At 48.7% G+C, this 27,465-nt stretch overlaps 1 protein-coding gene across 2 annotated transcripts in view; it reads left to right on the plus strand.

Moving 5' to 3' along the window:
* PLEKHM2 (pleckstrin homology and RUN domain containing M2) overlaps positions 1 to 27,465 on the plus strand; it is a 50,826-nt gene continuing 23,361 nt past the window's right edge. For both annotated transcript variants that reach the window (XM_050789623.1, XM_050789631.1), the window contains exon 1: positions 1 to 77. In XM_050789623.1, the coding sequence (XP_050645580.1) occupies positions 18 to 77 (60 nt within the window). In that variant the 5' untranslated portion in view covers positions 1 to 17. The remainder of the gene's footprint in view (positions 78 to 27,465) is intronic.

Genomic DNA, 27,465 nt, shown 5'->3' on the forward strand with positions numbered 1-27,465 from the left:
GCGACGGTGGCAGCGCCATGGAGCCGCGGGAGGTGAAGGACCGGATCCTGGAGAACATCTCGCTGTCGGTGAAGAAGGTGAGCGCGGCCGGCCTCCCTCCCGGCCGGGTCCCCTTCCCCGCCGCTCCCCCAACGCCCTCCGTCGGCGCTTGCCCGGGCCGGGGTCCCTCCTGCCGCCGGGACTCGGGCCCCCCGCCCTTCCCCTCCGCGACCCGGGGGGCGACGAGCGGCCGGGAGCACCGGGCCGGTGGAGGGGAAGCGGGGCCGCTCACGTGAGCGCCGCGGCCTCGGAGCTATTTTTAAAGAACAAAGTTAGGTCAGCATCCTCGGAGCTTCCCCAAACCTGGCCCGGGGCCCTGCCCTCCCGGAGAGGGGTCAGCGACCCTCCGGTCCCCCACTGGGGCAGCGGCGCCCCCGGCAGCTCCTGAAGGAGCCCTATGCAGCTTCCTGCGGAATCCGCTGCATCCCCGGGTCCCACTGCGAGGCTGGCGTCGCCCAGGGTCTGGCAGTCAGGGTGGAGACCAGTGACAAGCAACTTAACTTTCCCCGGGCTTGGGTCCTGGCGACATTGCCTCTGCTCCTGGGAAGTCCCCTGAATAATCTTGCTCAAGGATGGTAGCTTTGAAGAGGTTCACTGGGGGCTTTGATTATAAGAAGCTGAAGTACCTGGGGATTGCATTTTGGATGCGGAACCGAGGAACCGGGTGACACCACAGACACCTTGCTGTGGGGCTTGCCGCAGTAAACATCACTGTCCCAATTCCAGGTAGAAATGAGTACATACCTGTCAAGGGCATGTATTTGTGATGAAGTTGGCATATCCGCAAAAGGGTCTCGTGCTAGAAGGTAGAATCCATATTCTGACATTGTTGGGCTGGATGTAAAAATAAAATAATAATAATTTTAAAAGAATCCATCTTCACTGAAAACCTCAATGGCCAAATCAGAATGGATTTCTCTCTCTCTCTCTCTCTCTCTCTCTCTCTCTCTCTCTCTCTCTCTCTCTCTCTCTCTCCCCCCTCTCTCTCCCCCCCCTCTGTAATTTGAATTCCTGGCTCACCAGATAGTCTCAGAAACTGAAAAAAAAAAAAAAAGAAAAAGAAAAAGAAAATGGCTTGGGTGAGGGACTCAGCAGCTTATTTTACTTGAAGAAGCAAAATGAAGATAATTAGATCAACCATCATATTGAAATAATTGTCTGTTTTCCCACTTCTCCTCAAAAGCAACACAGGCAAGCTATTTTACCTTTTATAAAGATAAATGTGACTTAAAAATAAAACAGATTCTCAAATTGCCCTTACTAAAAACGTTCGTTTAAAAGCACAACTAAAGTAACATTGCTGAGATACAAGAGTTTTACGTAGTTTTACTGAGCTTTGCTAATGTAATGTGGTATGATTTTTGCTTACTCAAGGAGGGCAGGATGAGCAAATACTTTGTTGAGAAACAATACATCTTTCCTAATGGAAGAGAAAGGAACACAGGTGACCTTTCTAATCTAATCTGGGCTGATTGTGGCTTCAGGTAGGCCCGGCATTTGTCTTTTTATTTCAAACAAATGAATGGAGAAAGTCCGTGATGGAGAGGTGGTAGACATGGAGCACCCAGTCACATGTATAAGCATGAGTCTTTTGAAGGCAGAGATTCACTCTGTAAATCAGGCTGTCACTTATGAGAGTTAGGTGTGTTTGCTAAGATGCATATAATTTTAGGTGTTTGGACAAGGACACTTTATTGAGCTGGAATGCACCCCAGAAAATGTCACACACTAGAAACTGCAAACCCATCCCTGGGTGTATCACAACCAAAGCCATGGTCAGCATCATCGTTAGGAGAATGGATTCTGGAGTCTAGCTGCCCGATTGAATCCCCACCCTGCCATATTAATAACCCTGTAACCTTGGTCAGGCTTATTAACCTCTCCATGCCCCAGTTTCTTCATCTATAAAGCAGGGATAAAATTAGGGTTGTTGTGAAGTGTTTTTTGTTGTTGTTGTTTTGTTTGTTTTTGAGACAGTGTCTTGCTCTCTTTCCTAGGCTGGAGGTGTGATCTCCAGTGGTGTGATCTCAGCTCACTACAACCTCTACCTCCCAGGTTCAAGCGATTCTCCTGCTTCGGCCTCCTGGGTAGCTTGGGATTACAGGCGTGCGCCACCTTGCCTGGCTAATTTTTGTGTTTTTAGTGGAGATGGAGTTTCACCATGTTGGCCAGGCTGGTCTTGGAACTCCTGAACTCAAGTGATCTGCCTGCCTTGGCCTCCCAAAGTGCTGGGATTACAGGTGTGAGCCACCGCGCCCGACTAATTTTTGTGTTTTTGCAGAGACGGGATTTCACCATATTGGCCGGGCTGTGTTGTGATTTTTTTTTTTTTTTTTTTTTTGAGATGAAGTCTCACTTTGTTGCCCAGGCTGGAGTGCAGTGGCGCGATCTCAGCTTACTGTAGGCTCCGCCTCCCGGGTTCACGCCACTCTCCTACCTCAGCCTCCGGAGTAGCTGGGACTACAGGCGCCCGCCACCACACCCGGCTAATTTTTTTGTATTTTTATTTATTTATTTATTTTTGAGACGGAGTCTCGCTCTGTCACCCAGGCTGGAGTGCGGTGGCCGGATCTCTGCTCACTGCAAGCTCCGCCTCCCGGGTTTACGCCATTCTCCTGGCTCAGCCTCCTGAGTAGCTGGGACTACAGGCGCCCGCCACCTCGCCCAGCTAGTTTTTTGTACTTTTTAGTAGAGACGGGGTTTCACCGTGTTAGCCAGGATGGTCTCGATCTCCTGACCTCGTGATCCGCCCGTCTCGGCCTCCCAAAGTGCTGGGATTACAGGCTTGAGCCACCGCGCCCGGCCATTTTTTTGTATTTTTAGTAGAGACGGGGTTTCACCATGTTAGCCAGGATGGTCTCCATCTCCCACCTTGTGATCCGCCTGCCTCAGCCTCTCAAAGTGCTGGGATTACAGGCGTGGTGAAGTTTTAATAAACATATGTAGAGTGTTTAGCATGGATCCTGACCCAGTCTTTTTTTTTTTTTTTTTTTTTTTTGAGAGGGAGTCTCGCTCTGTCGCCCAGGCTGGAGTGCAGTGGCGCGATCTCAGGTCACTGCAAGCTCCGCCTCCTGGGTTCACGCTATTCTCCTGCCTCAGCCTCCCGAGTAGCTGGGACTACAGGCGCCCGCCACCTCGCCCGGCTAGTTTTTTTGTATTTTTTTTAGTAGAGACGGGGTTTCACCGTGTTAGCCAGGATGGTCTGGATCTCCTGACCTCGTGATCCGCCCGTCTCGGCCTCCCAAAGTGCTGGGATTACAGGCTTGAGCCACCGCGCCCGGTCTGACCCAGTCCTAACTGGTAGATTTTTTCTTTGTGGAAGAGCCCATTCCTCAATTTTACAAGGCTTGAAGATGGCTCAAGTGCCTCGCCACCTAAAGGTCGTTCTACAACACCATTTGTTCTTGGTAGCCACTTCCTCTGTGTCTTTGTTTGAGACAACTGTGATATGATTCTTGCATCATAAATTACATTTGGTTTTCTGAATCAGACTGTCTGCTTTACTAGGAACCTGTTAGTTTGGCCCCAGCAGTAAACATTGAGGACAGCAGTCTTGGGGTCAGATTTGTCCTTGAATACCTGTCTCACCTAAATGTGTTTATATAACACCTTGAGAGTTGCTTTGCCTTTTTTCTTCCATCCTACCACCAGTAAATGGTCTTACTGGTCCTTTTATAAGGATTTTACATGAAAAAAAATGAGATGCGTTATTTCTGCAAGGAAAGCTCCGTTGTGTATTTCTATGTTTGCAAAGAGTATTTTAGAACTTTTTGTGAAAATGAAGCATGCCTGCAGAAAAGTGCACAGGTCCTGAGTGGACAGCTCACTTAATGAGTTCTCACAAGTGAAAACACCTGCATATCCAGCACCCTGACCAAGAAACAGAACATGACCATTATCCCAGAAAGCCCCCTCGTTCCCCCTCCCAGAAACTACACCCTCAAAGCAACCACTATCCCCAAGGAGTATTGTTGAGTTCAGCTATTTTCACGCTTAGATTTTGTGATGGTGAATACCCATTATAACACTAGACAGGTGAAACAGCTATTAATCCATCTGAATCCAAGGCAACCTGTGTTCTGATATGGACACAGAATTTCTGGGAGTTAGAGAGAACTGGAGAGTTTAATAATTAACATGATTAAATGAAAGTGATAACACAGGCCGGGCATGGTGGCTCACGCCTGTAATCCCAGCACTTTGGGAGGCCAAGGTGGACGGATAACTTGAGGCCAGACGTTCGAGACCAGCCTGGCCAACATGATGAAACCCCATCTCTACCAAAAATACAGAAATTAGCCAGGCGTGGTGGTGCATGCGTGTAGTCCCAGCTACTTGGGAGGCTGAGGCAGAGAAGCACTTGAACCGTGGAGGTGGAGGTTGCAGTGAACTGAGATCACGCCACTACACTCCAGCATGGGTGACAGAGGGAGACTCTGTCTCAAAAAAAAAAAAAAAAAAAAAGGAAATGATAACAATAGAAAGCAAATTCAATTCCGTATTCAGTTCTCGAAAGGGAGCTAGTAGCAGAAACATCCAAGATGCTGCCAATAAATGGTTGCTGATTTGTTAATAGTTAAAGAGAAATGTCCAAGTCAACGACAGCTTTGGCATTTTTGAATCCGCATGTGATTCTACTAAATAACATCTTCTCCAGAGGAGGGAAGGCAGGCAGTGATTTTCCCAAGTTCTGCTTTTGAGGAGCAGGTGTGTCTGCTGTGTATGCCTGCAGAATGAGCAAAGACTATATGCCATAAGAAGCAGCCTCCTGGTCAGGCACGCTGGCTCACGCCTGTAATCCCAGCACTTTGGGAGGCCAAGGTGGGCGGATCACCTGAGGTCGGGAGATCAAGACCAGCCTGACCAACATGGAGAAACCCCATCTTTATTAAAAATACAAAATTAGCTAGGCGTGGTGGCGCATACCTGTAATCCTAGCTACTCGGGAGGCTGAGGCAGGAGAATCACTTAAACCTGGGAGGCAGAGGTTGCGGTGAGCTGAGATCACACGATTGCACTCCAGCCTGGGCAACAAGAGCGAAACTCATCTTAAAAAAAAAAAGAAATACTGATAGAGTTCAGAGAAAGAGAAGAAGCAGGCATTCAAGATAGAAGAAACAGCCTAGAGGCATTCCCAAGGAAGTGGGGCCCTCCAGATGGTCTTCCCAGGACAGGCGTGACCTGTCTTAAGACGGACCTGTCTTAAGATTGCCAAGGGTTCTGCAAGATGCAGCTGGAAAGTGCTTTCTGTGGAAGCCATGTAGCCTAGCGGACACAAATGCAGGCTTCAGAGGTATGCAGACTTGGGCCTGGGTTTGACTTCCGGGTTTGTCACTGACCATCTCAATCCTGGAAGATGACTGGACCACTGTTTGCATCAGCAGTGAGAACCTACTACTAATGTTATAATGATAATTCGATTATATGAGAGAACACCCTTACAGCACTTAGCACAATACCTTGCTTACAGTGAGGCCTAAGTAAAAGCCAAGCCACCATTACTACTTGCAAGTGTCTCTGTGGACTCTGCAGTTCCCCCTTGTGCAGTCTTCAGTGAGTGTTGGTTTTTTTTTTTTTTTTTTTTTTTTTGAGACGGAATTTTGCTCTTGTTGCCCAGGCTGGAGTGCAGTGGCACGATCTCAGCTCACTGCAACCTCCGCCTCCCAAGTTCAAGTGATTCTTGAGCCTCAGCCTCTCCAGTATCTGGGATTACAGGCATGCGCCACTAAGCCCGGCTGATTTTGTATTTTTAGTAGAAATGGAGTTTTGCCATGTTGGCCAGGCTGGCCTCAAACTCTCTACCTCAGGCGATTTTGCCTGCCTCGGCCTCCCAAAGTGCTGGGATTACAGACATGAGCCACCGCGCCCAGCCGAGTGTTTTTTGTTTGTTTGTTTGGTTTTGGTTTTTTTTGATAGTCTTGCTCTGTCGCCCAGACTGGAGTACAGTGACATGATCTTGACTCACTGCAACCCCCTCCTCCCAGGTTCAAGAAATTCTCATGCCTCAACCTTCCGAGTAGCTGGGATTACAGGCACAGACCACCACACTCTGCTAATTTTTGTATTTTGAGTAGAGACAAGGTTTCACCATGTTGGCCAGGCTGGTCTCAAACTCCCAGTGTCAAGTGATACACCCACCTTGGCCTCCCAAAGTACAGACGTGAGCCACTGCCTCCGGCTTCAGTGAGAGTCTTATACTACACTGCTCTGTTTCTTGAAGCTCAAACTTTTTCTTAAAAGGCCACATGGTAAATATTTTCAGGCCGTATAGTCTTTGTTGAAACTGCTCAGTTCTGCTCAAAAGCAACCAAATGTGGATGAGTGTGGCTTTGTTCCAAAAACTTTATTTACAAAAATAGGTAGCAGGCTGGATTTAGCCCACAGGCAGTATTTCACATATGCAGCATGTGTTCATATGAAAAAGTCCTTGCCAAGGTAGGCCAGGGATTACTTCTAGAGAAGTTGGTGCAACCAGTCCTATAGTTAACCAAATCTCTATTGTAGCTGTGTTTTTGCACGTTATATTAGGCTTGCGGAGTGAATGTGGACACTTGTAAATCCCATCATGTGTATTCAGTTATTCAAAACTATTTAGTAAGCACCTTTCTTAGGACCTCACCATCATAGGCCCTAGGAAGGTTCTTATGAACAGGCAGATGAGTGTCTGCCCTCATGGAGCTGACATTCTAGAAGAAGAAGAAGGGTGATAAATTCGTAGACATATACAGAGATGATTTCAGATCATGGTAAACGTTATGAAGGCATTCAAGCAATATGATAAAGAACTGGCAGGGAAGTTTGCTTTGGAGATGATCAGGGAAGATTCCCTAAGGCAATGACATTGTAACCTGCAAGGGACACCGAGTAGGGTAAGAGAATGCAAAATGATTCTTTGTGTGTGTGTGTTTGTTTGAGATAGGGTTTCACTCTGTGGCCCACGCTGGAGTACGGTGGCACCATCATGGCTCACTGCAGCCTTCAACTCCTGGGATCAAGCGATTCTCCCACCTCAGCCACCTGAGTAGCTGGGACTACAGACGTAGGCCACCACGTCCATCCAGCTAATTTTTATTTTATTTTTTTGTGGAGACAAGGTCTCACTATGTTGCCCAGGCTGGTCTCGAACTCCTGAGCTCATGTGATCCTCCCACCTCGGCCTGCGTACTAGGATTACAGGCATGAGCCACTGCACTTGGCCGTAAAATTATTCTAAGAAAATAAGTAGTTGTTTTTAAAAACACACAAATAGCTCAGAATTATATAAAATGAAAAGTAATTGCCCCGTTCTCCCACCCTTTAAAGGGGTAAGTGAATTGTAATAGGGTAACCATTGCTCAGTTCCTGGGTCCTGACAACCTTCTCTGGCCTCAGTCTCCCACCCACTTCGGTTTGGACAGACAGTGCCCCACCGCGTCGGCTCTGAGTGAAGTTCTATTTCCGGCCAGGCACACTGCCTTGAGCAGGAGTCTCCCAGTCCCCAGCTGGGATCGGGATTTACTGGCTCTGGTGAATGAGCCACAGCTGTTGTTCAGCCCACCCTGTCTGTGCAGTTGAAAAGGCTGCCTTGGATGGTGAACTTTTTCTCATTTTTCTACTCCTGAGATAGGTTAGATCTGCAAGTACATAACAATTAGCTGGGGGTGGAGAGGGGAGGTGGTGGGCATAGTGGCTCACGACTATAATCCCAGCACTTTGGGGGGCTGAGGTGGGAGGATCACTTGAGTCCAGGAATTCAAGACCAGCCGGTGCAACATAATGAGACCCCGTCTCTACAAAAATAAAAATAAAAAATTAGGTGAGCATGGTGGCACATGCCTATAGTCCCATCTCCTCAGGAGGCGGAAGCAGGAGGGTCACGTGAGCCCATAAAGTTGAGGCTGCAGTGAGCCAGGATCATGCCATTACACTCCAGCTTGGGTGACAGTGAGACCCTGTCTTGGAAGAAAAAAAAAATTTGCTGGGGTAGCTCATTCCTGGAGAGGGACTGGTAGGTAGATAGATGTAAAAATTATATTGACTATTTGGTTTAGATCAATAGTTTTGTTTCTCTCTGGCTTTACAGAAAAACTCGTAAGAGTTTTAGAGTTTTAAATGTTCTCAAAATCCCTAAGGACCTGAGTCACCAGGATAAAGATTTACATAAAATAGTATCTACACACACACTTTACAAACTGAAGTGTTAAAGGTCAGTGTGCCTTCTCCCTGCTCCTCTTCCTCTTCTTCCTCCAGGTCCTAAATTCTCAGTGGCTATTTCCCTGCTCCTTTCCTCTCTCCCAGAGTAGAGGCTATCTGGTGAGGCCTGGGAGGGACCTGAAGGTCCCTAACTCGGAAACCATGGTGTGCACAGAGGGATCCTAACCCCGTGAGTAACTCCACCCAGGCTCAGGATTAGATACTAGTGGAGAAGTGATAACTGCTTTTTCTGAGCCCTGCCCATTTACTTTTTTCGGTTTTTGTGTGTGTGGGGGGGGGACCGGGTTTCCCTGTGTTGCTCAGGCTGGTGTTGAGCTCCTGGCCTCAAGCCTTCCTCTCACCTCAGCCTCCCAAAGTGTGGGGTTACAGGTGCAAGCCACTGTGCCCATGCCCATTCACTTTTTCTTTTTTTTAATGGAGTTTTGCTCTTGTTGCTCAGGCTGGAGCATGGTGGCACGATCCCAGCTCACTGCAACCTCCTTCTCCCTAGTTCAAGCATTTCTCCTGCCTCAGCCTCCCAAGTAGCTGGGATTATAGGCGTGCACCACCATGCCCAGCTAATTTTGTATTTTTAGTAGAGATGGGGGTTTCACCATGTTGGTCAGGCTGGTCTCGAACTCCTGACCTCAAGTGATCCACCTGCCTTGGCCTCCCAAAGTGCTGGGATTACAGGCATGAGCCACTGTGCCTAGCCACATTTTTTTTTTTTTTTTTTGAGACAGAGTCTCTCTCCCTTGCCCAGGCTGGAGGGCAGTGGCGCGATCTCGGCTCACTGCAGCCTCCACCTCCTGGGTTCAAGCAGTTCTCCTGCCTCAACCTCCTGAGTAGCTGGGATTACAGGTGCCTGCCACCACACCTGGCTAATTTTTGTATTTTTAGTAGAGATGGGGTTTCACCATGTTGGCCAGGCTGGTCTCGAACTCCTGGCCTCAAGTGATCCGCCCGCCTCGGCCTCCTGAATTGTTGGGATTACAGGCATGAGCCACCTCACCCGGACCCATGCCCGTTTGCTTTTAACTTATGGTTCTCCTTTTACGAAATGCTTCTCTGACGTCAGGTTTCTGTTAGAAACCTTGTGACACTGTGGTCCTTTCCATCCCATCACAGAACACCCTGGGCTCGCTCTCTCCATGGATTGGCTATGGCTTAGGCCCATCCAGATTGAAAGGCCCTGTGTGATGATTTGAGGCCAGGCAGAAACTCACCTGGGGTTTAACAGAAACAGGTCGCCATCTGGTAGTAACAGGCTGTCTGTTCAGATGGGGCTGACTGTCTGTGGTCACTCTGCCATCATGGCTGGCACTCCAGAGCTTCAGATGGAGCAGTGGTGATTCCTGTGGTTCTCCCTCAGAACTCATCCAGCTGGAGCCTAGTGTGAAAAGAAATTCCCAGCAAAACTAAAAATCTGCTGCCAGCTGACACAAATGTTAGGTCTGGAAACGTTGAGTAAGAGGCAGAGTGGTCCACACAAGCCTTAATGTGGAAAGGCAAGAGCTGGTGTTCAGTTCGTGACTGTTGTGGGGAGAAGAAGGCTGGCATTTGCAGGGACTGTGGGGCTCCTGGCTGGGTCATTCCTACCTCAGGATTCTCCAGTGCCCATCTCAGGCATCAGGATTCACCACCACGGCAGGAGTGTGTTGCTGCTGGAGCTGGCAGTGCCCTTGTGTCCAAGGGAGGCAATAGAGCTTTTCTCACGACAAAAAGCTCTCTGGGTTGCCACCTCTATTGATAAAACAGATTTCTTGGCCGGGCGTGGTGGCTCACGCCTGTAATCCCAGCACTTTGGGAGACCCAGGTGGGTGGATCACGAGGTCAGGAGTTCGAGACCAGCTTGACCAACATGGTGAACCCCCGTCTCTACTAAAAATAGAAAAATTAGCCGGGCATGGTGGTGCATGCATGTAATCCCAGCTACTCGGGCGGCTGAGGCAGGATAATCACTTGAACCTAGGAGGCGGAGGTTGCAGTGAGCCAAGATCGTGCCACTGCACTCTAGCCTGAGCGACAGAGCGAGACTCCATCTCAGAAAAAAAAAAAAAAAAAAAAAACAGGTTTCTCGGCCTGTGATCTGGAAACTGCCGTGCAATAGAGAACGAGCAACTCTGGGCCCCGAGCTCTCCTCCTTGAGAGTCCAAATCAGGCAGCAGGGCCGGTTGGTTTGGGTGAAGTCTCCTTTCCAGCCCTATCCCCCTTGGTGTTGCTCATTCAAGGTGCAGACGTCCTAGAACTTCCATTTGAGGCAGGTGAATAAGGATGATTTCTGGGAGAGTCCTTTCCACTGGAGATTCAAGTTTAGGCCATTGATCTATCAGTTATTGAAACCATCCAGGGTCCCGAGAGCTTCTCCTGACCTCTTGCCAGTGAAGCAGGTGGCCCTCTGTACAGATATTCTCCTCCATGCTGTGTATTTGTTTTGTTTTGTTTTTTTGAGACAGAGTCTCACTCTATTGCCCAAGCTGGAGGGCAGTGGTGTGATCTTGGCTCACTGCAACCTCCACCTCCCGGGTCCAAGTGATTCTCCTGCCTCAGCCTCCCAAGTAGCTGGGATTACAGGCAGGCACCACCACATTGGGCTAATTTTTGTATTTTTTAGTAGAGACGGGGTTTCATCATATTGGCCAGGCTGGTCTTGAACTCCTGACTTCAAGTGATCCTGCTTTGACCTCCCAAAGTCCTGGGCTTACAGGCATGAGCCACCGCACCTGGCCTTATGCTGTGTACTTGTAATTTATCTTTTCCTCCTTTGCCTGTAAGTGTCTACAAACATTGCACAAATATATAAGGAAGAAGGTATTAGTTTCTTATAATTCCCTTCCTCCCCAGATAACTGTATTTAACAGTTGGAACTAACAGATTCTGAGAACCCCAATATTATGCGAGAACAAGGAAGGAACTGATGAGTGCTTGAAATACACAAAATCTCCAAACTTAATTTTTTTTTTTTTTTTTTTTTTGAGACGGAGTCTTGCTCTGTCGCCCAGGCTGGAGTGCAGTGGCCGGATCTCAGCTCACTGCAAGCTCCGCCTCCCCGGGTTCACGCCATTCTCCTACCTCAGCCTCCCGAGTAGCTGGGACTACAGGCGCCCGCCACCTCGCCTGGCTAGTTTTTTCTGTATTTTTTAGTAGAGACGGGGTTTCACCGTGTTAGCCAGGATGGTCTTGATCTCCTGACCCCGTGATCTGCCCGTCTCGGCCTCCCAAAGTGCTGGAACTACAGGCTTGAGCCACCACGCCTGGCCTAAACTTAATTTTTGAGGGTAATCAACCTTCATTTTTCACACTTCTGCCCCAAGTTGTTTTTGGTGTTCACAGACTACTGAGGCATGAGAGTCCTGAACATGTTGAGAGGAAGGGGAGTAATAAAACCACAAGAATCTTTAACATTTAGTTTATTCGGCACCTGTTGCATGCCAGGCCCTAGAGTTGGCATGTTTACATGCGTTTCCTGGGTCAGTGCCCATGATATTGGGGCATTTTGGGTTTTTTGAGGTTTTTTTGGACAGAGTCTCGCTCTGTTGCCCAGGCTGGAGTGCAGTGATACCATCTCAGCTCAATGCAAACTTTGCCTCCCAGGTTCAAACGGTTCTCCTGCCTCAGCCTCCAGAGTAGCTGGGATTACAGATGCCCATCACCATGCCCAGCTAATTTTTGTATTTTTAGTAGCGATGGGGTTTCACCCTGTTGGCCAGGCTGGTCTCCAACTCAGGTGATCCGCCCGCCTTGGCCTCCCAAAGCGCTGGGATTACAGATGTGAGCCACCGCACCCGGCTTTGGGGTTTGTTTTTGGAGACAAGGTCTCGCTCTGTCACCCAGGGTGGAATGCAGTGGTGTGATCTTGGCTCACTGCAGCCTCGACCTCCCAGGATCAAGTAATCCCCCCACCTCAGCCCTCCTGAGTAGCTGGTACTACAGGTGTGCACCACCATGTCCAACTAATTTTTTCTGCTTTTTTTTTTTTTTTTTTTGTAGAGATGGAGTTTTGCCATGTTGCCTAGGCTGCTCTGAAACTCCTGGGCTCAAGCCATTCTCCACCTTGGTTTCCCAAAGTGCTGGGATTACAGGCATGAGCCACTGCACTCGCCCGGTGCCTGTTTAACACATGAGGGAATGAAGTTTAGAGAAATAAACTGCCAGAGGTTATTAAGCTCACAAGGAGCAGGGCTGGAATTTGAACCATTTTCTGGCTTTTGCTGTTTCCATTTCTCTGACCCTTTTCCTTCTCCATGGTGTTGGTCTTGAAGTAACAGATAACACATCCCCATGGGTCAGTCTGGGGGCCAGTCCTCCATAAAACCATCTAACAAATATTTGGTTTTTAAAATTTTGTTTTGTTTTGTTTGAGACTGAGTTTTGCTCTTGTTGCCCAGACTTGGAGTGCAATGGTGCAATCTCGGCTCACTGCAACCTCCACCTCCTGGGTTCAAGCAATTCTCCTAACTCAGCCTCCCGAGTAGCTGGGATTATAGGCACCCGCCACCACGCCCGGCTAGTTTTTGTATTTTTAGTAGAGATGGGGTTTCATCATATTGGTCAAGATGGTCTCGAACTCCTGACCTCAGGTGATCCACCCACCTCGGCCTCCCAAAGTGTTGGGATTACAGGCGTGAGCTGCTGCGCCTGGCCACAAATATTTGTTGAGTGAGTATTACGTGCTGAGCACTCTTCTAGTCATAGGAATCAACAGCAAATCCTACCAAGCTCCTTCCCCCGTGGGGCAGACATTCTGGAAGAGGAGACAGACATCAAACAAATTGCAGTGGGATAGGTGTACGCCCCAAGTCCTCCCTAATGTCCTTTATTATCCATTATGGTGGGGATTTGTAATCCATGAAGGTCTATCATGCTTTCTAGCCTTGTATTTACATTTTCAGCCTGTAGAATATCTGACTGTATTGCAGGGGCCTTGGAATGGCAGCAAGAGTCCCCCCAGGGTCCCCCAGCCTAACATTGTGATTTAGACAGTGACTGGGTGAGCATTTCCCTTGGTCATACTTGGGTTGTCTGGGTAATGGAGGCACTCATGAGGTGGTGGTGTAGGGTAGGGGAGGCACTCATGAGGTGGTGTTGTAGGGTGGGGGAGGCACTCATGAGGTGGTGGCGTAGGGTGGGGGAGGCACTCATGAGGTGGTGGCGTAGGGTGGGGGAGGCACTCATGAGGTGGTGGCGTAGGGTGGGGGAGGCACTCATGAGGTGGTGGCGTAGGGTGGGGGAGGCACTCATGAGGTGGTGGCGTAGGGTGGGGGAGGCACTCATGAGGTGGTGGCGTAGGGTGGGGGAGGCACTCATGAGGTGGTGGCGTAGGGTGGGGGAGGCACTCATGAGGTGGTGGCGTAGGGTGGGGGAGGCACTCATGAGGTGGTGGCGTAGGGTGGGGAGGCACTCATGAGGTGGTGGTGTAGGGTGGGGGAGGCACTCATGAGGTGGTGGCGTAGGGTGGGGGAGGCACTCATGAGGTGGTGGTGTAGGGTGGGGGAGGCACTCATGAGGTGGTGGTGTAGGGTAGGGGAGGCACTCATGAGGTGGTGGTGTAGGGTGGGGGAGGCACTCATGAGGTGGTGGTGTAGGGTGGGGGAGGCACTCATGAGGTGGTGGTGTAGGGTGGGGGAGGCACTCATGAGGTGGTGGTGTAGGGTGGGGGAGGCACTCATGAGGTGGTGGTGTAGGGTGGGGGAGGCACTCATGAGGTGGTGGTGTAGGGTGGGGGAGGCACTCATGAGGTGGTGGTGTAGGGTGGGGGAGGCACTCATGAGGTGGTGGTGTAGGGTGGGGGAGGCACTCATGAGGTGGTGGTGTAGGGTGGGGGAGGCACTCATGAGGTGGTGGCGTAGGCACAGGAGAGGAAAAGGGAAGTGAAAGATGAACACACCAGCTGAAGCTTCCGTGCTTTGAAAGCCTGGTTAAAATGAGGCTTTGAAAAACTCCCTTCTCCTCCACCAGTGCCACACACAACAGAGTGTGGAGAGCTCAGAAAACAGAGCTCAGGGTCTCTGCCAGCTCCTGCTTCCGTCCCAGCAGAAGAAGAATGGAGTAGAATCGTGTGCACTCTGTTTTTCAGGCCATTGGCTGGCTTCTAGGTCTCTGGTGTTCACTGAGGGGCCCCTCGGCAGAACCTCTTAGCAGTTTTCTCCCCACCTCAAGAGCAGTCCTCGGTCCCTCTGTAAGAAGTCAATCCCTGTGCTGAGTTCTGAGCCAGAGGAATCATAGTGCCTTGAGGTTTGCACACTCCCCTTCCAGGAAGAGGAAGCATTTAGCTGCTTTTGGAAACCATGTTCTGTCAGTTATGCTAGAGATCTGTGCTCAAGTAGGCTAGTCACTTTCAGCTGTCATTGTTCCTACACCGCAAATAAAGCACAGAAAAATGAAATCCACAGGTAATTCAAGTACCTGCTTTTTTCCAGCTTTCCCCCTGCATGTCTTTCTTTTTCTTGAGACAGGGTCTCACTCTGTCACCCAGCCTGGGATGCAGTGGTGCAGTCACAGCTCACTGCAGCCTCTGCCTCCCAAGTAGCTGGGACTACAGGAGTATGCCATCATGCCCAGCTAATTTTTTTTTTTTTTTTTTTTTGTACATTTAGTAGAGACAGGGTCTCGCCATGTTGCCCAGGCTGGTCACCCCCTGCATATCTTTCAGTAGCGCTGCCAGTAAAGTGGAGAGCCTACCAGCTCTCCAGCAGAAGTGATTTCGGAGGTGGGCAAAGAAACCTGTGCAATTGGCTGCTGTATTGAGTGGCAAATGAATGGTTAAGAGGCATTGATTTCACCAAACTTGCTTAAAGATCGACGCAGTCCCATAGTAGATAAACCCTTTCTGACAGCTCCACACATTGGGGGACTTTACCAGACCCAGGATGCCACCCAGTCTGGGCACACACCCTTCCTGGCGAGGGGCTTTGACTGCCCTTCTAAGACATCGCTGAAGGACGGCATTTTTCTTTTTATTTATTTATTTATTTTTAGAGACAGAGTCTTGCTCTGTCACCCAGGCTGCAGTGCACAACCATAACTCCCTGCAGCCTCAAGCTCCTGGGCTAAAGCAATCCTCCCGCCTCATCATCCCAAGTAGTTAGGACTACAGGTGCGTGCCACCAGGCCTGGCTGATTTTTTAGTATTTTGTAGAGATGGGGGTCTTGCTATGTTGCCCTGGCTGGTCTCGAACTCCTGGGCTCAAGTGAACTTCCTGCCTTGGGCTCCCAAAGTGCTGGGATTATAGGTGTGAGCCACCACTCCCGGCCAACAGCATTTTTCTTTTTCTTTTTTGAGACATAGTCTTGCTCTGATTCCTAGGCTGGAGTGCAATGGTGCAGTCTCAGCTCACTGCAATCTCTGCCTCCTGAGTTCAAGCGATTCTCCCGTCTCAGCCTCTGAAGTAGCTGGGATTACAGGTGCGCACCACCACGCCCGGCTAGTTTTTAATATATTTAGTAGAGATGGGGTTTCACCATGTTGGCCTGGCTGGTCTTGAACTCCTGACCTCAGGTGATGTGCCCACCTTCGCCTCCCAGAGTCCTGGGATTATAGGTGTGAGCCACTGCTCCCGGCCAACATTTTTCATATAGAGCAACTAGCCTCGTTTTTGAATTGCAAGATCTCTGATTGGTTCTTATGCAGGGGTGATTTCTGGGCTCTCTTGCTCTATAATTTGATTGCCATTGAGAATGAAATACTTTCCAGGCTATGGTGCAGTGGAACCTCAGGTGAAGGATTTTAAAATTAGGAGAGTAGGCTTGACACAGTGGCTCATGCCTGTAATCCCAGGGTTTTAGGAGGCCAAGGCAGGAGGATCACTTGAGCCCAGGAGTTCGAGACCAGCCTGGGCAATATAGTGAGACCCCCATCATCTCTATTATTTTTAAATTATTATTATTTTATTATACTTTAAGTTCTAGGGTACCTGTGCACACATGTATAGGTATACATGTGCCACGTTGGTTTGTTGTACCCATTAACTTGTCATTTACATTAGGTATTTCTCCTAATGTTATCCCTCCCCCAGTCCCCCACCCCATGAAAGGCCCTGGTGTGTGATGTTCCCTGCCCTGTGTCCAAGTGTTCTCATTGTTCAATTCCCACATTTTCTTAATCCAGTCTATCATTGATGGACATTTGGGTTGGTTCCAAGTCTTTGCTATTGTGAATAGTGCCACAATAAACATATGTGTGCATGTGTCTTTACCCCATCTCTATTATTAAAACAAATAAATAGGAGACTGGGCCGAGTATGATGAGGTGGGAGGATCGCTTGAGCCCAGGAGTTCAAGACCGGCCTGGGCAATATAGTGAGACCCCATTTCTATTATTATATTACATAAATATATTATTCTAGGAGAGTAGGCTAGGCATGGTGGTGTGCACCTATCGTCCCAGCTACATGGAAGGCTGAGGTGGAAGGATTGCTTGAGCCCAGGAGTTCGAGACTGTAGTGCGCTATGATTATGCCTGTGATTAGCCACTGCACTCCAGCTTGGGCAACATAGTGAGCCCCCATCTCAAAGAAAAACAACAAAAATAAAATTAGCAGTGTACATCGGAAGCGTTGTGGTTCCCTGGGGCTGGTAAAGCGGCAGACACCCAGCAGCTGAAGCCTCTGTTGACATCTCGTGTTGTCTAGGAGGGAAGCAACTGGGACATTCCTGACGTGGTCCCCTAAATCCTCCAGAGCCCCATCACAGAAGCCCTGGGGATGGCCCATGGCCCCTGCTGCTCTGCCCTCCTCAGTTTCTTTTTTTTTTTTTAAGAGACAGGGTCTTGCTTTGTCACCCAGGCTGGGATGAGCACTTCTGGGGTGGTGACAGCTGATGTCCCGACCGCTTTATCTCCAGGTGGAATGAAGCAGAAGGAGCTCCAGAAGTAGCTAACCCTGTGTGTGAGCACACCTGGCCAAGACTGCAGTACAGTGGTGGGACACTGGCCAAAGCTAGGGCGTGCAGGAAGTGCCCCTGTCTCCCTGGGCTCCGGTCTCCCTGCCTATAAAATGAGGGTTGTGGCTAAGTGATTATTTTTCTGATTTTCTTTACATTTAGTAGTCAGTTTCATTCACTGATAACTTCTCCCTCTCCCTCTCCTTAACTCTAGCTCCCTTCACACACCCTTCTACACAGGGCAGGGCATTCTTACTGAACGGGAGTCCCCAGGAAGCTCTGCTTCCTAACCAAATGGTTTCTAAGGGCTCTTCCGCTCTTCGATGCTGAAATTCCTCAGCCCTGGCCAGCACCCAGCCTTGTCTTAGATCGCAGGGGACAGTATCTACAGAAGTGCTGTTGGCAGTGGTGGTTTATTCCTTGCATCACATAAAAATGTGGTGTTATTAGCCCGGTGCAGTGGCTCATGCCTGTAATCCCAGCACTTTGGGAGGCCGAGGCAGGTGGATCATGAGGCCAGGAGTTCAAGACCATCCTGGCCAAGATGGTGAAACCCTGTCTCTACTAAAAATACAAAACAGTTAGCTGTGTTGGTAGTGGGATTAGCTGTGTTCATTTGGCCATTCATCATCTTTCACAGCCACCTTTGAGTTAATTATTAGACACCAGTCTGGAAGGATTTCTTCGTATCAACCATAGTACTAGAAATTGTTTTGTGGGTGTGTGAAGATCAGAGAGACATGGGACAGAGAAGGCCAGGCTGTGGCAGCTCAGAGCAGAGAGTGGGGCTCACCCTGATTAAAATTCTCTGAGTCAGGCATTTCTTGGCTTGTTGGAGTGTACCACCCACACTTCCCCGAAGCAGTCTTGTGACGCCCAGCCTTCCCAGAGCGCCTGGGAGCCCCGTGCTCCTGGCTTTGGGAGAGTCTAGGATGAGCTGAGCCAGCGCTTCCTGGTCCTGGTGCCTGAGTACACCCAAAAAATCAGCAGCAGGGACAGGACAGTAGCTGAGCAGGTCTAGAGCATGGTCTGGGAACATGCCTTTGAGACAGAGGCCTCAGAGTTCATGGACCTTAGGGAAGCACCGTGTTAAAAAGAAAATTACCTTAAATCTGAATCTCTCTCTTCATTCTCAGTCGATCTTGCTTGCTTTTGAATTTTCTTCTGATGACAACTTTTTCATCCTCCCACCACAGAGCATACTGGCTCACCTGCTTCTGGACTCTCCGTTGTGGCCAGAGGGGGACCATCCTGTCTTTCCTGGGCAAGGACTTTTATTTCTTTACCCCAGTTTTCCTGCCACTTGTTTGGCAAAACTGGTCAAAGGGATTTTCTGTATTTACTGTCTCTTCCTCCCTCCCTTCCTCCCTTCCTCCTCCCTTTCCTTCCCTTCCCTTCCCTCTTCCTTCTTCCTTCTTCCTTCCTTCCTCTTTCCTCTTCTTCCACTTCCCTCACCCCCTCTTCTGACCCAAAATAGGCAGAATGGCATACTGAAGCCCCATGTTCAGCTCTTACCATCACTGGACAATCTATACCACCAGCCCTCTATTATTTTGAAACAGATTTCCAGACATCCATAAATATTTCAGTACATATTGTTCAAAAATGAGGATTCTTTTCTCACATGACCCAATATTACAAAAAATTCACAATAACTTTTCCTCATTATCGTCAAATACTTGCTATGTTTTCGAGTCCCAGCTGCCTCTTCACTGTCATGTTTAAACGCCTCATTTGCTGATGCAGGATCCACGCAAGCTCCTGCCCTCCGTGATGAGCGCCCATCAGGCTGATGCCCCTGCCCCTGCACCCATGTGCTTTCCTCACGGTCGCAGCACCTCCCTTTTAGGCCCCTGCTGCCACGACCCTGGCGACTTACCACGCCTGCCCTTGGGAAACTTTCCTCACTCGGGTTCTGGAGCACACACTGCCCAGGTTTACTGCCCAGGTTTTCTGCCCACCTCGCTGGCTGTGCCTTCGTGGTCTGAGACAGTGATCCTCAGCCCGGGCCGGGCATCAGGATTAGCTGGAGTGTTACAGTGCTGCTTCCTGTGCCCTGACTCCAGGGTTTCTGATGTCACTGGTCTGGAAAGGGGCCTGGGCATTGTTGTGCTGCGTGGGTGAGGACCCCTGTTCTAACGCAGCCCTGGCGGCTCAGTACTCAGACGTTCTTCTTGCTGCACACTCATGGCTTTCAGTGTCATCCAAAGGCTGGCGGCTCCCACCTCACCCTGAACTTCAGATCCATTTCCATAGCTGTCTCCTTGATGTCTCCAAGTAGATATCTTTTTTTTTTTTTGAGATGGGTCTTACTCTGTCACCCAGGAGGAAGTGCAGTGGTGCGATCTTGGCTCACTGCAACTTCTACCTCCCAGACTCAAGCAATTCTCCCACTTCAGCCTCCCAAGTAGCTGGGACTACAGGTGTATCATGCCATCATGTTTGACTAATTTTTTGTATTTTTGCTGGAGACAGGGTTTTGCCATGTTGCCCAGGCTGGTCTCGAACTCCTGACCTCAGGCAGTCTACCCACCTCGGCCTCCCAAAGTGCTGGGATTACAGGCATGAGCCACCATGCCCGGCCTCCACATAGATATTGGATAGGTGTTCTGAACTTACCATGCCAGAGCTGAACTCCACCCGATCCAGAAACGGCTGCCGTTCTCCTGCTCAGACCACACCTCAGAACTGTTGCTGGCTCCTCCGTTTCCCTCATGCCCGACATTTAATCCATCACTAAATCCCTGGGGCTCTGCCTTCAGACCCTACATATGACACCTTCTCCAGTCCTCCACACTGTACCAGCTCCCAGTCCCCATTTTCCCATCAGTGGGGCTACTAGCCTCCTAACCAGCCTCTGCCTCCACCCTGGCCTTTCATAGTCTGTCTGCTCACCATATAGAAGCTATGGCAAGGTCGGACATGGTGGTTCATGCCTGTAATCCCAGCACTTTGGGAGGCTGAGGTAGGTGGATTGCTTGACCCAGGAGTTCAAGACCGATCTGAGCAACATGATGAGACCCCATCTCTACAAAAAATACAAAAACTAGCCTGCTGTGGTGTCGCACACCTTCAGTACCACCTACTCGGGAGGCTGAAGTGGGAGGATCGATTGAGGCAGAGGCTGCAGTGAGCCAAGACTGCGCCATTGCACTCCAGCCTGGGCGACAGAGCGAGACCCTGTCTCAAAAACAAGCAAGAAGCTGTAGCAGCTTCGTAACAGTGACGTCGGGTTATGTACTTCCCTGTTCTCAACCTTCCAACAGCTTCCCATCAAACTGGTAATGAAACACAAAGCCCCTTGCACGGCCTCTGTGGCTGTGCATGATCTGGCCCTCAGCTGCCTTCTTGACGTCATCTCATGCTGCTCACCCCCTCACTCCCTGAGCTCCAGCCACACCAGGCTTCTCACTGTTGCCCCTGCTGTTCCTCTAACTGGAATACTTTCCCCCTGGATGCCACAATAGTCATTTCCTCAGGGAGATCTTCTTGGTTCCTTATTTGTTTGTTTGTTTGTTTTGATTATTATCTTTTGAGACGGAGTAATGCTCTTGTTGCCCAGGCTGGAGTGCAGTGGCATGATCTCGGCTCACTGCAACCTCAGCCTCCCAGGTTCAAGCCATTCTCCTGCCTCAGCCTCCTGAGTAACTGGGATTACAGGTGTGCACCACCACGCCTGGCTAATTTTTTGTATTTTTAATAGAAATAGGGTTTCACCACGTTGGTCAGGCTGGTCTCGAACTCCTAACCTCAGGTGATCCACCTGCCTCAGCCTCCCAAAGTGCTAGCATAACAGGCGTGAGCCACGGTGCCCGGCTTCCATATTTATTTTTTTCCCTCTGGGGACTCTGTATTTATAACAGATTTCCACATCCTGCTTCATTTTTTTATAGCACTTACTACTCCCTGATGCCATGTTACATATTTGCACTAATTCATCTCCGCCACCGTGTCTGATATGTGCATAGCAGGCGCTCAGTAACTGTGTGTTGAAATATGTGACCCTTCACGGCTTGAGCCTCCCCTTCTGGCCACTGCTGTACTGAGCTTTGAACAAGAGGCAGCTCCTCAGCCAAGCCTATCACAAGTGTGCATTCCTTGCCACTTCTGCTCCAGGCTTCAGACCGAGGGCCAGCAAGCTTCTTCTGTAAAGAGCCGGGTGCTAAATAGTTCAGGCTGTACAGGCACGCGGTCTCTGAGAGAGACTCTGTCTCAAAAAAAAAAAAAAAAAAGAGTGCTTAAAGTGTAGGTGTTGGGCTGGACACCATGGCTCATGCCTGTAATCCCTAGAATTTGAGAGGCTGAGACAGGAGGATCACTTGAGTGCAGGAGTTGAAGACCAGTCTAGACAACATAGCAAAACTCCATCTCTACAAAAAAAAAAAAAAAAAAAAAAAAAAAAAATTAGCCAGGTGTGGTGGTACACACCTGTGGCCTCAGCTATTTGGGAGGCTGAGCTGGGAGGATCACCTGAGCCCGGTAGGTTGAGGCTGCAGTGAGCTGTGACTGTACTACTGCACTCCAGCCTGGACAACAAAGTGAGACCTGTTTCTAAAAACACTGCTCCACTTGCTGTCATAGCCCAAAAGCAGCCACCGGTGACACATGAGCCGATGGGAGTGGCTGTGTTCCAATAAAACTTTACACACAAAACTTGGAGGTGGCCCCCTAGCCACCCTGCCCCAGACTCCCACGATTTCTGAGATTTTCTGCCTTTTTCCAAAATCCACATGAACAGGAAAGAGACACTCAGAACCACTTGGCAGTCTGATCAGCAGGATGAACTTCTTCCCAGAAGTGGGGAAAGCCCCTCCTGGGGCAGCTGCAGCTTTTTTTAAACCGAACAAGACACATCCTCACTCAGGAGATGCCAGTGTGGGGCCAAAGGACAGAGAGCGTACCCGCAAGGGCTCTTGGTAGAGAAGCCAGCCTGGCCACTCTCCTTGGTCTGTCTTCCAAGAAGCAGAACTGCAGAAGACACAGCTCAAGTCTACCATGGGCTTTGAGTTCTCATGGTTTATATTTATATCAGTATTTATATATTTTTGAGACGGAATCTCGTTCTCGTTGCCCAGGCTAGAGCACAGTGATTTGATCTCAGGTCACTGTGACCTCCACCTCCTGGGTTCAAGTGATTCTCCTGCCTCAGCCTCCCCAGTAGCTTGGACTACAGGTGCACACTATTCCCAGCTAATTTTTGTATTTTTAGTAGAGACAAAGTTTCACTGTGTTGGCCAGGCTGGTCTTGAACTCCTGACCTCAAGTGATCCGCCTGCCTCGGCCTCCCAAAGTGCTGGGATTACCAGCATAAGCCACTGCACCTGGCCAGTTCTCATGATTTAAAAGACAGGGAACTGCATTTTTCTTTTTTTTTTTTTCTTTTCTTTTTTTTTTTTTTGAGATGGAGTCTCGCTCTGTCACCAGGCTGGAGTGCAGTGGCACGATCTCGGCTCACTGCAACCTCCACCTCCCGGGTTCAAGCGATTCTTCTGCCTCAGACTCCCAAGTAGCTGAGACTACAGGTGCACACCACCACGCCCAGCTAATTTTTGTATTTTTAGTAGAGACGGGGTTTCACCATGTTGGCCAGGATGGTCTTGATCTCTTGACCTCATGATCCACCTGCCTCGGCCTCCCAAAGTGCTGGGATTACAGGCATGAGCCACTGTGCCCTGCCCGGAACAGCATTTTTTTTTTCTTGGGTTCCCCTAAAACATATTAGGATGGGATTTAAATAGAGTCTAACTTTACAAAAAAGTTTTTTAAAATAGAGATGGGGTCTTGCTATATTGCCCATGCTGGTCTCAAACTCCTGGCCTCTAATGATCCTCCTTCATTGGCCTCCCAAAGAGCTGGAATTATACTGGTGAGCCACCATGCCTGGCTAGAGCCTAACATTTTACGTACATTATTCATTCAGGGACCTCCAACCCAGGTTTGATGAAAAGACCTGGGTTTAAAATCTGTCTCTGCCCCTTTCTAGCTCTGTGACCTACTTATGGGGTTGCGGTGGTGATTAAATTACATTTGAAAAGTGTGCCATCATCATAGCTGCTAACATTTGTTAAGTGTTTACGATGTATCATGTACTTTGATAAACAGAGTGTAAGCATCATGAACCCTCATGGCAACCTATAGGGAGGGTCCTATTACTAAGCCCATTTTACAGACAAGGAAAACGAGTTTCGAGAGGTTAGGTAACTTGCCCGAGGTCACATAGGGAATGAGTAGAAGAGTCAACATTCAAACCAAGTTGTCTGACTCCAGAATCCACACTCTTAACAGCTCTGCCACCGTCCTGATGCACGGAATGTGCACTCAATAAATCACGGCCCTAATTGTAGTGGGTATTAGCTCTACCAGCAGGTATTGAGTGTAACCAAAGAGTAATTTGACATAAAATATGGCGATTGTGCTCCCAGGCGGGGTTATATTTGTTATACTCACCCCATTAATTCTGTTCTGGGGTCCTCATTTCTTCGATGTTTGCTTTGCTTCCGCTCCTGTTCTTTCGGAGCCTTCTGATCTCACTGGAGCGGGAGGTGGTTACCAGCTGCGGCCTCATTGCAGCTAAGAGAGTGCCACTGCTGTTTGTTTACCTTTATGTGCTTTCTGCCCAGCTCCCAAAATCTGAGCTCAGGCTATTGCCATAGCTCTGCAGGTTCTTGCATTATTGAATCAGAGACCTTCTTCTTTCTGCCCCTTTCAGGAACTATGCTGGGTGGTAGCATTGATTCTAGATCTCCTTGTCCCCTGAGATCATGCGAAATCTTTATCAACCTGCTGTAAAAGAGTGCTTAGCTGGGCGCGGTGGCCCACGTCTGTAATCCCAGCACTTTGGGAGGCCGAGGTGGTAGATCACGAGGTCAGGAGTTCGAGACCAGCCTGGCCAACATAGTGAAACCCCGTCTCTACTAAAAATACAAAAATTAGCCGGGCATGGTGGTACGAACCTGTAGTCCCAGCTACTCGGAGGCTGAGGCAGGAGAATCTCTTGAACCCGGGAGGTGGAGGTTGCAGTGAGCCAAGATCATGCCACTGCACTCCAGCCTGGGCAACAGAGAGACACTCCATCTCAAAAAAAAAAAGAAAAAAAGAAGAGTGCTTAAAGTGTAGGCGTTGGGCTGGGCACCATGGCTCATGCCTATAATCCCTAGAATTTGAGAGGCTGAGGCAGGAGGATCACTTGAGTGCAGGAGTTGAAGACCAGCCTAGACAACATAGCCTAGACAATATAGCAGAACTCCATCTCTACAAAAAAAATACCAAAAAAAAAAAAAAAAAGCCAGGTGTGGTGGTACATACCTGTGGTCTCAGCTATTTGGAAGGCTGAGCTGGGAGGATCACCTGAGTCCAGTAGGTTGAGGCTGCAGTGAGCTGTGACTGTACTACTGCACTCCAGCCTGTTATTAATAGTTTAATAGTTATTAATAACTATTAAAAAAGTTAATAATAACTTTTTTTTTTGAACTTGTGACCCAGTAAACAGAATATTAACTATTGACGGCAGATACATCCTCAGGTCTTCTTTGCACTTGAACTTAGGTTTAACTGTGTATGTCATTGGTTTGACCAAGAATATGGGTTTGTTATTGTTTATAATCTCAGCTAGTGTTTGTCCAGCACTTGCTGCTTACCAAACCGATGCTAAGCCTTTTGCATGCATTTTATCATTTTATTCTCCAAATCAGTACTGTCCAATAGAACTTTCTACATCATGGAAATGTTCTGTGCAGGGGCACGATCTCAGCTCACTGCAGCCTCCACCTCCTGGGCTCAAGCAATTCTCATGCCTCAGCCTCCCGAGTAGCTGGGATTACAGGCACATGCCACCACGCCTGGCTAAGTTTTATATTTTTAGTAGAGATGGGGTTTCACCATGTTGGCCAGGCTGGTCTTGGATCAAATGATCCACCCACCTTTGCCTCCCAAAGTGCTGGGATTACAGGCGTGAGCCACCGCGCCCGGCCTATTTTAATTAATTTAAATTTAAATAGCCACATGTGGCTAGTGGCTACTGTATTGGACAGCTCAGGTCTAAATAGTCGTTTTATAACCCATTTTGCAGATAAGAAAAAATGAGGGTTAAAGAGTTAAGTAATTTGCCAAAGGTGCCCACCTCCGCAGTCGTAGAGCCACACTTTGGACCCGGGTTTCCTGCCTACTGAGCCTTCTCTCTCCACCACCATGGCATATACACTCTTTGTACTGTACTTTTTGCAGAAATTGTTTCAAGGCACAGATTGCTTCCTAACTCATAATACCATGTGTAGATATGCAAGCCTCCTGGAAATAAATGTTCAGGACATATCTAAAGAAAGCTATAAAAATTACCAAAGGATATAAAAGAAGACCTGAATAAATGGGGAAAAGATTCCATGTTCCTGGATAGGAAGACTCAATATTGCAGTATTATTTCCTCCCCCAAATGATCTCTGGATTCAGTATAATTCTAGTACAAATCCAGAAGAGAATTGTAGTGAAATTTGATTAAAATAATGTACTAGAACAGCCAAAACAGGGTGGTGGTTGTTGTTGTTGTAGTTGTAGTTGTAGTAGTTTTGAGACAGAGTCTCACTCAGCCATCCAGGTTGGAGTGCCGTGGCATGATCTTGGCTAGTAAGCCTTCCGAGTTCAAACAATTCTCCTGCCTCAGCCTCTTGAGTAGCTGGGATTACAGGCATGGGCCACCACACCCGGATAATTTTTGTATTTTTTTTAAGTAAAGATGGAGTTTTACCATGTTGGCCAGGCTGGTCTCGAACTCCTGACCTCAGGTGATCTGCCTGCTTTGGCCTCCCAAAGTGCTGGGATTACAGGTGTGAGCCACTGCACCCAGCCACCGAAACAGTTTTGAAAAAGAATGTTGAGGGGGCTGGGGTGGACTTGTTCTGCCCATACCAAAATGCTGAATAAACTAAATTTTTTTTTTTTTTTTTTTTTTTTTTTTTTTGAGACGGAGTCTCGCTCTGTCACCCAGGCTGGAGTGCAGTGGCTGGATCTCAGCTCACTGCAAGCTCCGCCTCCCGGGTTCACGCCATTCTCCTGCCTCAGCCTCCCGAGTAGCTGGGACTATAGGCGCCCACCACCTCGCCCGGCTAGTTTTTTTTTTTTGTATTTTTTAGTAGAGACGGGGTTTCACCGTGTTCGCCAGGATGGTCTCGATCTCCTGACCTCGTGATCCGCCCGTCTCGGCCTCCCAAAGTGCTGGGATTACAGGCGTGAGCCACCGCGCCCGGCCTAAACTAAAAATTTTAAATGGAGGACCAGCACAGGAATATATAATAGGCCAACAACACAAAGTAGTTTTAAAAGGGGCATATTACATCACAAATCAGCCAAGCATAGTGGCATGCACTTGTAGTTCCAGCTACCCAGCAGGCTGAGATGGGAGGATTAGGGAGAGCTGGACCATTAATTAACATTAATAAATACTAGGGCTGGGCGCTGTGGCGCCGTGACGCCCAAAGTGTTGTAATCCCAACACATTGGGAGGCCAAGGCAAGCAGATCAGATCACCTAAGGTCAGGAGTTTGAGACCAGCCTGGCCAACGTGGTGAAACTGGATCCTTACCTCATGACATATATAAAGATCTAAACATAAGGGAACCTGGCCAGGTGTGATGGCTCATCCCTGTAATCCTAGCATTTTGAGAGGCCAGGGCAGGAGGATTCCTTGAGCCCAGGAGTTCAAGACCAGCCTGGGCAACATAAGGAGACCCTGTCTCTATCAAAAATAAAAATAAAATAAAATAAATAAAAACATAAGAGGACGAAAAACCAGCAGTGAAAAAAAAAAAAAATCTAAACATAAAAACCAAAACCAAATTGTCCTAAAATCATAAAAGAAAAAAGGCACTTTTGTGGCCAAGCGTGGTGGCATGCCTGTAATCCCCACACTTTGGGAGGCTGAGGTGAGTGGATCTCTTGAGCCCAGGAGTTCGAGACCAGCCTGGCCAAATGGCAAAGCCCCATCTCTACTAACAAATACAAAACTTAGCCAGGGGTGGTCGTGGGTGCCTGTAATCCCAGCTACTTGGGAGGCTGAGGCAGGAGAATTGCCTGAACCCTGGAGGCGCAGGTTGCCGTGAGCCGAGATTGTGCCAGTGCACTCTAGCCTGGGCAACAGACTGAGGCTCCATCTTAAAAAAAAAAGAAAAGAAAAGGAAAAAAGGCACTTTTGTAATCTTATACTGGGAAAAATGGGAAACTGTAAAGGAAATGACTGGCAGATTTGACTGCATCAGAATTAAAAATTTCTCAATAGGGAAAAAAATGACATAAGCAAAGTTTAAAGGTCAATTGATAATGGGGGGAAAATAATACATAAAAACACATTAGGTTAAATCCTTAAAGAGCTGCAACAAATAATAA

The sequence above is a fragment of the Macaca thibetana genome, chromosome 1 (assembly GCF_024542745.1).
Source record: "Macaca thibetana thibetana isolate TM-01 chromosome 1, ASM2454274v1, whole genome shotgun sequence".
Classification (NCBI taxonomy): domain Eukaryota; kingdom Metazoa; phylum Chordata; class Mammalia; order Primates; family Cercopithecidae; genus Macaca; species Macaca thibetana.